The sequence below is a fragment of the Plecotus auritus genome (genome assembly GCF_963455305.1).
Source record: "Plecotus auritus genome assembly, chromosome: 7".
Taxonomy (NCBI): domain Eukaryota; kingdom Metazoa; phylum Chordata; class Mammalia; order Chiroptera; family Vespertilionidae; genus Plecotus; species Plecotus auritus.
In genome coordinates this window covers 171919214-171931590 of record NC_137774.1, presented here as the reverse complement: position 1 = coordinate 171931590, position 12377 = coordinate 171919214, and the positions used below count along the sequence as shown (strand labels likewise).

Sequence of the window (12377 nt, the reverse complement as noted above, 5' to 3'; positions counted from 1 at the left end):
ATAATATGTGAATTATACCTCAGTAGAAAAAAAGAAAAAAAAAAGAGTAAATAAATCTCTTTTATTCTTACTTTGGATTTCCTAGTGGTCCTCCCGCAAACTGGGAGTTTCTGTCTAGAAATTCTTGCAAGCCTTTTAGTTCCAGCAGCACCGACTCCAGCATTTGGGAGGGAACACTACTTTCAATCTGTAAGAAAGAAAGTATTTTCAAAAGTTTAAAACAGTGAAAAGGCATATATATGAAAAACATACACTGTACTAGTATGTCTATAACTAAATGTAAACTTTAATTTTGAAGTACCCTAACTTCATAAACAGTAAAATTATTTCTTACATCAATTCACTGTTGGTGACCAGAATCAAGGGCTAAGTACCACATCCCTCCCCTCCTACTCTGGTTTGATTGAGATATAATTTACAGATCGTAGAACATTCAAATCTTAAGTGAGTATCTTATTAATTTTTTGCATTTTAATACAGTCACAGCCATACTACAGTATAAAACATTTCCAACACTCAGGAAAGTTCATTAATGCACCATTACTCATTCCCTCTCCCAGGCAACTACTTTTTTTTACTTCTATTACTATAGATTAGTTTAGCCCACTGGTTGGCAAACTGCGGCTCTGTTGACTAATGAGTTTGCCGACCACTGGTTCAGCCTGTTCTCGAACTTTATATGAATGGAATCATCTGTATTAATAAAAGCCTAGGTGGTCCTCACACGATGCCCTCACATCGCCACAAGATGGCTGCCCTCACGTCGTCACAAGATGGTCGGCAGGGGAGGGCAGTTGGGGGCGATCGGGCCAGCAGGGGAGGGCAGTTGGGGGCGAACGGGCCAGCAGGGGAGGGCAGTTAGGGGCAATCGGGTTGGCAGGGGAGTGGTTAGGGGGCGATCAGGCTGGCAGGCAGAAGCGATTAGGGGCAATCAGGCAGGTGAGCGGTTAGGAGCCAGCAATCCCAGATTGTGAGAGGGTGCAGACTGGGCTGAGGGACAACCCCCCCCCCCGTGCACGAATTTCATGCACCAGGCCTCTAGTATACTATAATAAGTACATGCCTATTCTTTTTTTTTTTTATATATTTTATTGATTTTTTTACAGAGAGGAAGGGAGAGGGATAGAGAGTTAGAAACATCGATGAGAGAGAAACATCGATCAGCTGCCTCCTGCACACCTCCCACTGGAGATGTGCCCACAACCAAGGTACATGCCCTTGACCGGAATCGAACCCGGGACCCTGCAGTCCGCAGGCTGACGCTCTATCCACTGAGCCAAACCGGTTTCGGCCATGCCTATTCTTAGAAATGTGAACTGAAAAGGATCATCAGAATTTAAAAGATATTTGGTATCTTTTCATTTAAAAAAGAATAAGTTAAAAAAAAATGCATTCATATTCCACATTAAAAAATCTTACAACCTGAACTTAGGATAATACATAGTTCTATAAGATGCTTTCTCAAAGTAATTTAGAATGTAGGCAAGTACATAGAAATTAGTACCGGGTCCATGACTGGATATAATAACAAAGTATTTAAATGGTAGCTTTGAGCAACATTGAGTAGGACTTACTCTAACTCTCACAAAAACCTCATGAGGGAGATATACGATTTTTCTCATTTTACAAAGAGGTATCAGGCTCTGAAATGCTAAGAACTTTACTCATCTGTTAATAAAGGTTAGAGCAGAGACTTAACCCAGGGACTGGACAGTTTATTAGACAAGTACACAAATGTAAAAGAATAACCATTGCATCATGTGTATAACACCAAGAAATGTGCAACACTACCCTCACTCATCAGTAACAACCTGGTTAACATACAAATAATGGACCCCACTTACTGCAGTGATCTCTCTGTTGCCACTCTTGAATACTCTTTCCACAACTAAACTAGCATCCCAGATATTTCTGCAACAAAAAATGTTTTCATAATTATGCTGCAGTTGAATAAAAATAATTACAATATGTAGTAAATTTCTTCTATGTGTTTATTAAAATGTCATGGTTTCATTTAACATTGTACTAAGTTATCTGGAAAGAATGAAAACAGGAAAATTTTAAAAGCTGATATAGCTAACTTATTTAACTAAGTTGAAAGGCTCTGGATAATGAATTGTAAACAAGGAAGCTTATAATGCAAAAACAAATTTATAAAGGGGTTCTGCACTGTTTCAAAATACTAAACAAATAATTAGAACGAAAGCATACATCTCAAATCCAAGAAAAATACATACTAGATATGACAATTAACTAGATAATATGGTAGAACTGATTGCAAAAGTGGCTGCTATTCTTCACCCCTCTCTGTGCCTACCCCCTTTTCAGCTGACTTTGATGCTGCTCTCATAATGAGGGGTCCATGTCCCACCTTTTGAATCTGGGTTTGCCTGGGTTGGCCAAGTAAATGACGTGGAAATGGTGGTAGGCCGGTGCTGAGCACCACGAGGCTCGGCAAGTCTCTGCTCTCTCATGGAACTTGGCTACCACCACGTGGAAATCCCTGGCTGCCTGCTGGAGGATGGGAGGCACGTGGAACTGCCCAGCTGCTCCAGCTGAGACCACGCCGGACCAGCACAGAAACATGACCGTAAGCATGTGCGAGTCCAGCCAATGGGGAGAGAGCTCTCTGCAACCTCACAGTGACTGCACAACAAGAGGGAGCCTAGCCGTGACCAGAACTGTGTAGCTGACTTGCAGGCACATGTCACAGAGTTATGGGGCTTGTAACGCTATGTAGAATACATATACATATATAGGAACAAATATAGAAATATAAGTGGTTAGATAATAAAGGAGTTGAATACTAGAGAACAATCTTATTAATGGACAAGTGAATTAAACTTTAGGTACAATTTAATAGGAATAAATGAAGTCCCAAATATAGAATTAAAAATAGTCAATGACACAAACTAGGCTAAGATGAGCAATAGTCAGGTATTCCGTGAAAAACTTACCCCATGATTCGAGAAAAGTAAATGTATATGCCATTGTGCTTTCCGGAGTACACAATCTCTGGCCCAGCCATGTAGCTCATACCTGGGGCCTGAATGGCTGGGTTCCCTGAAGCTGGGGTAGACATGACAGGAGGGTGTACACCTTTACACACGTAATAAAAACAGATCTTAACATTGAACAATAAACATTCTCAACAACCCAAGTCTGCTGTATCTAAACCCACAGGAATAAGCATTTACAAAAATACTGGAATAAACAGATATTTGATTTTTCTTGACAGAGAGACTGAGACTTAAATGGGTGCTGCCACGTAGGCTTTCCAATATGGGCAATGCAGGATGGAAAGACAGCTTGCCATCACTGCTCCTTAATGCTGGAAGTGAAACTGACTACCTGTGCAGTTTTCATGGCTGGTAATTAGATCCTGGTACCCAGTTAAGGGGCTTTCCAGGTACTATCGGGTACTAGTAAAGATTTTCGAAGTACAGACATTCGTAGCCAAATGCCAACAGTTGCTTCGATGTCACTTCTTTTTTAATTTTATTATTGATTTTAGAAAGACAGGAGGACAAAGTGGGGGTGTGGGGGGTGGAGGGAAATTGATTTGTTGTTCCACTCCTTTATGCATTCGCTGGTTGATTCTTGTATGTGCCCTGACCAGACACAGAAACTGTAACCTTGGCGTAACTAAGATGATGCTCTAACAACTAAGCTACCCAGCCAGGATCTGCATGTCATTTCTTTGAAATCACATTATTTAACAGAAAAGGGCAAGTTAACCCTTTTCACAACAGGCCTCAGCGGTGAGACAGAACGCTAGCCCTTCGTGAAGAACAGCAGCAGTGATCTAAGGAAAAGAGGCACCTGTAGCCGGTGTCCCCAAAAAGGACGGGTTTGGGTATTGACCGCCACCAGGAAAAGGAGAGCCTACAAGGAAATAAGAATATGAAAATTTAGAAAGTAACTCCCCAATTTTTGAATTTGTTCAAAATTACACACAGAAGTTGTTTCTAAACAGAAGAGTGAGGAGTGGCACCGCTCACACTGTGCTCAAGAATTAGGGACTCAACTCATTTCCCAGTAATTTTTAACATCCCCACTTTGGAAAACATTGAGGTGGGAGTTTGTTTATTATAAAATCATTCACTTCCTTTTGGATAAATAACCAGTGAGTTCTGTAAACACTATTGGTCACATCTTATTTTGTTTCCTACTATACATTAAGAACTCAATATACCATTACTTTTAAGAGTCAGATATCTGTATAATTATTCACCAATATAGTAGCAGCAAATAAAATATAATGAAAAGCTTTGTCCATTGAAGGTTATACAATTCCCTCTATTGGAAACAGTTTCATTTCAGTGTTTCATACTCACTAGCATAGACAGGGGAGCCCAAGATGGGACCAACATTACTCGGGGTGGGGAGAGTGGCTGGAAATCTCATTTGCGCTTCACCGCCGTACCTGTCGATGCCAACACAGACGGAGTTTATTCAGTGAAACAGTCCACCTTAAAGGCTGGAATTGTTCTAAGGCCTGCTTAGCTTTCAAAATAGAGCTTCAAACACTAGAGACTTTAATAATATACAGGTATTGTGTTTACAGTGAAATACAGGGTGGAGCAAAAGTAGGTTTACAGTTGTGAGTACAGAGTTTTTCTTGTATTACTTTTGCTCACCCTGTGTATACATAGATACATTAAAAAATATTTAGTAAAAGTTGACTTGAAATTCTATCAGTAAGTATTATAAGGGACTGGCAATTTCTAATAAAAGGTTAGCAAAGCACAGAATTTACTTAATGAGATATGGTACTGTAATTTTCATACTAGATTATAGTTAGACAGAACTTAAAAAAAAATTCTTTTAAACAAGTCACATTTCAAATTCTTATCCTTGGCTAAAAGTTTTCCAAATAAAAGTGTCTGTTGATTCAAAATCTCAGTGCCAATAAGACCCATATAGCAGAAGTGGCTCAGTGGGGAAACAGAAAAGAGAGTAGCTGAGGTAGAAAGAAGACCAGACAGAAGAATGGGTAACAGTGCATGAGCTGCTAATTAATTAGCTGCTTCTATTAGCATTATAATCTTCCCAGAGTTCACCTTTGTGCAAACCAATTTTAGTAACTCCACTGTCTGTCAAGCCCTGAAAGTATCACATTCACCAATACAGCAACCGTTTAAAAGGGGCCAAGAGCGAGAGAAAACTGACGTATACCTGAAGAAAGCCCGAGCGGCCCACGCCGATACCTCCCGGTCACAGGCAGCGGTGGAACAAGCAAGGATAAGGCAAGTTGCACAAGCCTGGTCCTCCTGGGTAAAAAGAGTACCTTCCCTTGTATTAAGGGTAACATTTAAGAAGTGTTGCTTAATGCTGTACCCAGGGTTTAAATCTGTGCCTGGCACAGAGCAGGTCTCAATAAATATTTGCTGACTTAATGAAATCAATCGATATGAAAAAGGGGAAATAAGAAAGTATTGGTTTTAAACTGACAGTGTGTTAGAACTGCTCCCAAATATCAGTACATACGTAGTGGTTAATGTAAAGAAGGAAAGATGGGTAGGATTACCTGTTAGTTACAGTATTTTTGGTCCTAACATAAAAATTAGCCATCTTTCCCACTGTTTCATTATTTAAATTATCATCACAGTAAAAAAAAAAAAGTACATACAATTACCTGATGTAATTTAAAGAATCTTTCAATCTCTTCTCCATCTCCACCCACATTACTCACGAGTAGATGCCTCAGTTGATCTACTGGTCTAAGTTTATGAAACATAAGACTCCCCTACAAAGTAAAAAAAATAAAATAAAAAGAACATGAATAATAAATTTACCAAGTTTGATAACTGACCCTGTTATCTTATTTAATAAAATCAATGAAACAAAAAAAATACAATAATACAAAGTAAACTAGTCAAAAAGAGCATCTACATTTCCACTCCCAACCTAAACTAAATCTATGTATCCATAACAAATTTAATAAGAAAACACTGCTCCGTCAGACACACACATTAGTAGAGCATGTGCCATTACCATGCATTAAGAAAGCTGTCCTTCTGACTAGAAGATTAAAGTTAGATTACCCATTAATCATGTTGGTACAAGCATGTTCATTTAGAAAAAAAATGAAGCTGGATCCTTATTCAGACCTTACACCAGGATAAATTCCAAGCAGATCAAAGATTTAAAGGATAAAATAAAAAAAGAAACTATGGGTGAATGCTTTTATGAACCTCAGAGTGAGTTTTTCACTATCACATAAACCCTAAAAGATAACTTGAAAGTTTCCACTACTTATAAATGTATCAAACTCCTTGATACACAAAGAGCTTTTATTAATTAAATAAAAAAGACAATTCAACAGGAAAGTATGCACAAAATAGAAAGACAGTTCACAGAAAAATAAGCACTTAAAATGACAATGGATCTCACTCTTAACAAGATGGCATATTGTACTTGGACAGGATGCGAGAAAACAGGCACTGAACATTATGTACGCGTATAGGGAAGTCTGGCAACAGCCATCCAAATTACAAATGCACATGCCCTTTGTTGACTTTTTAGGATTTACAAACATTCCCGCCCTAGCCAGATTGGCTCAGTGGATAGAAGGTCAGCCTGCGGACCAAAGGGTCCCGGGTTCAATTCCGGTCAAGGGCACCTTGGCTGCAGGCTCCTCCCCCACCAGGGCCCTGGGCAGGGCTCATGCAGGAGTCAACCAATGGATGTGTTTCTCTCACATCGATGTTTCTCTCTGTCTTTCTCTCTCTCTTCTACTCTCCCTAAAAATCAATGGAAAAATGTCCTCGGGTGAGGATTAAAAAAAAAAAGAGTAAACATTTCCAAGTACTTAAGTAAATGACCACCAAGCAACTATTCCGAATATAAAAACATTAAATATGGCTTTTCTTTTTGTCTTCATCTTTTTTAAAAAAATATATTTTATTGATTTTTTACAGAGAGGAAAGGAGAGGGAGAGAGTAGCATCAATGAGAGAGAAACGTCAATCAGCTGCCTCCTGCACACCCCCTACTGGGGATGTGCCCGCAACCAAGGTACATGCCTGTGACCAGAATCGAACCTGGGACCCTTCAGTCCGCAGGCCGATGCTCTGTCCACTGAGCCAAACCGGTTAGGTGTCTTCATCTTAATAGAGTATGTACATACCTGTGCTGAGAGGAGAACAAATTTCTTTGGAGGCAACATGTGCTGCTGTACAACAACTGGTGAGTCAGTTATTGGAATATGATCCTTATTTAAAGGTGTAATTATCTTATCAACTTTCAATTCATCTATTGCAGACAGAGCCCAGGAGTGACCATCCACACGGGTCGTCATCTATATGAAAGAAACAAACTTCATACTAATAGTACTAACATTACTATTAAGGAAAACCTTTAACAAGGAAAAGTTATACAGACTTAATCTGTAATTAAGTGTAGAATTTAATAAGTTAATACGTTAACAAATATTCTCAGAAGTCTGTGTTTAATTTTCTAATTATTTCAACCAGGCATCTTCTGTAATACCAAAGGATAAAGGAAATTTTTCCTGGTAAACTATAAGTAGTATTTACTAGAATTACCTTTCCATAACCAAACACTAACTGCCTTCCACCATCTTTCAGGACCGACTGATCTATATGTAGGTTCAGTGCTTATATTTTGCTGACATGTAGATTTCTACTCTCTTCAAAGCTAATATATTTCTTTAAAAAAATGTTTTAATCTCCTAAAATACTTTTATTATAAAAAATTTCAAGCATCCATATGCCCAGTACCTAGATTCAATAATTGTTAGAATTTTGCCATATTTGCTTTTTTTTTTCTTTTATTGAACCATTTGAAAGTTATGGATATGATATCACTGCTAAATACTTTTGCATGCATCTCCTAAATATAAGGAAGTTTTAACCATGATACTATTATAACATTTAAGAATATTAACAATTCTCTAACCTAATGTCCAGCCAATATTGAATTTCCCCATTGTTCCAATGTCTTTTAGAGCTGTTTTTGGGAGATCAGAATTTGGCTAAAGTTTATGAACTACATTTATATTTGTTTGTTTTTTTAAAAAGTCCATACTTGTTTAAGAAGAACTCAAGCATTATATAAACGAAATAAGATATAAAGTATTTGCTTAAAAACAGTTAACATTTTTTGAGTGCTTCCTATGTACCAGGTAGTGTTCTCAGTGCTACATACATGAATTCATTTGATCCCACAATAATCCCATACAGGTAGGAACTCTAACTATTACAGACAAGGAAATTGAGGGCCAGAGACTTGTTATGTCATTTGAGCCATAGCTTCGAGGAAATGGAGCCAGAATGCAAACCTGCAACCACTAACATTGCACTCCCATCAGGACAGGGTTATATCTTACTAAGTTCTGAATCCTCAGTACAGTCCAAAGGATAAAGGGAAGAATTTGAGAAAGGTGCTTCTTGACCCCAAACCAACCTTCTGCTCCTACCCCGGCAACTTTGGTCCAGGTCAGAAACTTGGAGGAGCCATTACAAACCGTGAACCCATCCTGGGGGTTGGGTTCTTCCTCCTCCCATCTACACACCTTTTCTCACTGCTCTGATCAAAAGGGCTTAAGCTGGAGAATAACCAGGAAGCAGTAGTGACAGCTGGAACCAAAATGCCTTTAAAGAAATGGTTCCAAAGAGAGTATCAGATATTCACACCCCAGTGGGAGTTGGTTTATCTGTTTGATCAGCACCCTCTGGGGCAGGCAACACGGACTGTGCTAGGGCACCTAGGAGGACAGAATGGGGGGGGGGGGGGAATAGGGGACAGGAAGGGGAGGGAGCGGATGGCCTCCCCTTAGGTCCTCAGGGGCTGAGATGGCAGGCCAGATGTGGGACTGGGCTAGGACAGCAGGGTCACATCCTCACTCAGAGCCTCGACATCAACCTCAGGGAGTACGTGGTGGTATTTGCTTTTAAAACACACGTATATGTGTGTGTACATTTAGTTATGAAGGAAAGAGAGAAAACAAGATGGGGGAAATGTTGGTAATTTGCTAATGTGGGGTTCAAGTTACCATTTTCTCTATTTTTGTGCATGTTTGCAAATTTCTATAATAAAAAAATGTTTTTAGTTTAGGAAGGACTATAAATTAAAGAGATTAGTATAAATTCCTAAGTCATAACTATAATGGATGGCCTCATTTAAACTAAAAATACTATACATTTCAATGGGACAAAGATAATTCAGAAAAGATACATGCATTTTTGGGTTTACTATGAAAAATATACTGCAAAAGTTTCAAAGTTTACTTTAAAGATATTTTTAATGATTACTATGACTTCTAACTTCACAGAGAAAAAACAAAGAATTAACAGGATACATTTTTCCCCCCATTATGATTTCTAATTATATGAGATTGTTAGATGCAAACAGTAATAAATCAAAAGGTGAAATTTGTTACAATTTTATTCTTCACTTAAAATTACATAAAAAGCTCTTTACAATTCTCAAGGTAACTTACCTGGGTTTCCATCATTGGCTTTTGGAAAGGAAATGTATCATGGTTGACACACCACAAAATGTCATTATCTTCATTTTCTGAGGCTGCCATCAATAGAATACCTAAAAGTTTAATACATAAAATCTTATGATGCCAAATGATATGATCCTAAATAATATTAACAATTAACATTAATATACATACAGCATTAATCATTATAGGTAAGTAAGTTACAAAAATAAAAATAAATCCCCTAAAAGAACTTATAATTATTGGTAGGATCATTGAATGTTCCAGGTCTTCTACTTTACTTTTTTCAAGTAAACACTTACTTTTTTCAGACTTTGACATTTCTAAAGTTAGAATGTATTTTGCCATCGATGGATTTATCAGTTTACTAATTTTAAAAACATGTTTAATACATAAATTGTGTGACTTACAATCAATCTAATATTCAATGAAATACAGTTCACATACTGGTTAACTGAAACATATCATAAATAATAAAGATGAAGCTCCCAGTGGAACGGCAGAGATAGGTATATTATAAAAGCATTACCTCAACACTAGCTGACACTGCAGTTTGATTTTTAAATATATTCTCTGTGCTCAATTCCAGCTCCTCCCAATAATTTGCTCCCTTTGCAGGCGTCCTCAAACTGCGGCCCGCGGGCCACAGGCGGCCCGCCGAGGACATGTATCCGGCCCGCCGGGTGCCGCTGCCTGTCCTGCTTAGCAGCCGACTTGTCCCGGGCCCGCAGTGTGCATAGGAATTTGTTCATAGTTTTTTTTTTAAACTATAGTCCGGCCCTCCAACGGTCTGAGGGACAGTGAACTGGCCCCCTGTTTAAAAAGTTGGAGGACCCCTGCTTTATAGTGACTTTAGAGATATCAGTCTTAAGTCCACTGAGACCATAATTAATTAAAATGTATAACCAACTTGTGAAAAACTGAGACTAATTTATATCAAGGTGGTAGAAAAAGATTTCTTAAAATTTAGCATATATACTTACCAATTGAAAATGCTTAAAATATACACTGAATGGCCAGATTATGATCTCTGAACGCATAATCATCTGGCCACTCAGTGTACTTCTCTTGAGTACCTCATTTATTTGATATCAAGATTAATGAGCAATCGTGCACCTGATCGATCAGTTTTCCCCTTTGCACTGGCTGATAGAAAGCTCAGGGCAAATAGGTTGTTGATCTCCAGCAAAAGTCTAGAATATTTTTGGTACCCATTTGAGATACAAATACACTGAGTGGCCAGATTATTATGCGTTCAGAGATCATAATAATCTGGCCACTCAGTGTAATGTTAATATTAAAAAAAAATTCCTGAATAAGAAATCAAAACATTCTATATTTTATTGAAAAATCTTTATTTTCAAATGATTCAGTGCATTCTAATTATAATAATTTTAAGAATCCAACCTTCAATATGATAGTGTTTTAGAACTTACCTTTACTATAGAGAGCTTTATGTACTTTTGAAGGCTTTTCCACCGTGGAAGATGCTGAGAACCCAGGAGGTAAGCGGACATGAACCAGTGTCAATGAATTAGGTCGTGCTAATGGCTGTCTGAATGGGCAGGTGCTGAAATATAACCTTACACCTGATGATGGGTAAAATTATAAATCAGTAACAGAAAATAAAAGACCTGAGGTACATGTATTGTTATTAACGCAATTCCAAAGAGAAACAGAACTCTGTTAAAGCCACATCACTTTCCTGACTGATCTTAAGTTACCAGGGAACTACAGGAGGAGTGGATTTCTATGAAAAGATCACTTGAAACTGAGAGGTGAATCAACAGATCTCATCAGGAAGAGCCTGCCACGCTACGTGGTGAGCCTCAGGCTCCGTCCCTGATCGCTGGCACCTTAGCTTCCAGGCTGCTTTTCCATCTCTAAAATGAGCAAAAAGAACCGAGGAATCCTCCAATTTTCCAAATCCTTAATTTTATAAATCATTAATATGACTTTATAGTTGATACAGAAGTAAAAATTTCTCTCATGTTTCTAATCATAGATTTCCAATGCTGAGGATTACTAAGTTACAAAAGCAACAACAAACATATAAATAAAAACATACCGGCATGTGTGACAGCCAATAGCTGACAGTCCAGTGACTCAGAGTTTTCAATCACTGCTATCTGAACAATTGGTTTAAAAACAGAACGATCTATTGTCCTAAAAGGAAGAAAAAACACACACATAGTATATTTTTAAAATGTGTCTACTAAATTCTAAGGAACGTTTTCCACCAACAATTTTACATGTCAAAATATACAGGGAAGTAACACAACAGCAGCAAGAACTGCCAAAAACCCTTGGATGTGTATTGTTTACATTAGTTAATATCGTTAAGAGTAACCTTTTTTCAAAGACATAAAAGGCTAAATCCATTAGTCAAATGGCTAATGGGGAACAAGATGTTCTCAGAGCATCAAACTAGCATTGTAAAAGTTACCGCTAATTAAAAAGGGGGAAAAATGAACCTTTATAATGAAGAGATCTGGTGAACACCATCTTAACCAACTCTTCAATAGTGGTGAACTGGTGTTATGCCTCCTGATGTAATGCTATAAGAAATTCACATTACCTATGTAATACTAGCTAAAGAAAAATTACCTTTAATCTAATATGGAAAAAAAAAGACAAATTCAGAAAACTCCTGCCCCTCCCTCCCAAATGTGAACATTTAAAAAAAAATGTAATGGAAGTTCTGTTCTATATTAAAAAGATTAATGACCAATGTGATTCATGAGCTCTGACTGAACCTGGAGAAAAAATGGAAAGAAAAATAGCTATGAAGAGTTTGGGGAATTAGTAATTTTAATATGAACTATCTATATATATAAAAGGCTAAGCGACCGGCCGACCAGCTGACAGCTATCATGCGCACTGACCACCAGGGGGCAGATGCT

At 38.0% G+C, this 12377-nt stretch overlaps 1 protein-coding gene across 2 annotated transcripts in view; it reads right to left on the bottom strand.

Annotated features, from left to right (window-relative positions):
- NUP155 (nucleoporin 155) overlaps positions 1–12377 on the bottom strand; it is a 53397-nt gene that overhangs the window by 22079 nt on the left and 18941 nt on the right. The window contains exons 10-20 of one of the 2 annotated variants that reach the window (XM_080679923.1): positions 11543–11640; positions 10911–11063; positions 9466–9566; positions 7132–7302; positions 5639–5749; positions 5179–5273; positions 4338–4426; positions 3823–3885; positions 2958–3099; positions 1845–1911; positions 72–187 (exon numbers count right to left, since the gene is read on the bottom strand). In XM_080679923.1, coding sequence (XP_080536049.1) covers positions 72–187; positions 1845–1911; positions 2958–3099; positions 3823–3885; positions 4338–4426; positions 5179–5273; positions 5639–5749; positions 7132–7302; positions 9466–9566; positions 10911–11063; positions 11543–11640 — 1206 coding nt within the window. The remainder of the gene's footprint in view (positions 1–71; positions 188–1844; positions 1912–2957; positions 3100–3822; positions 3886–4337; positions 4427–5178; positions 5274–5638; positions 5750–7131; positions 7303–9465; positions 9567–10910; positions 11064–11542; positions 11641–12377) is intronic. The other variant, XM_080679924.1, reaches the window with a different exon arrangement.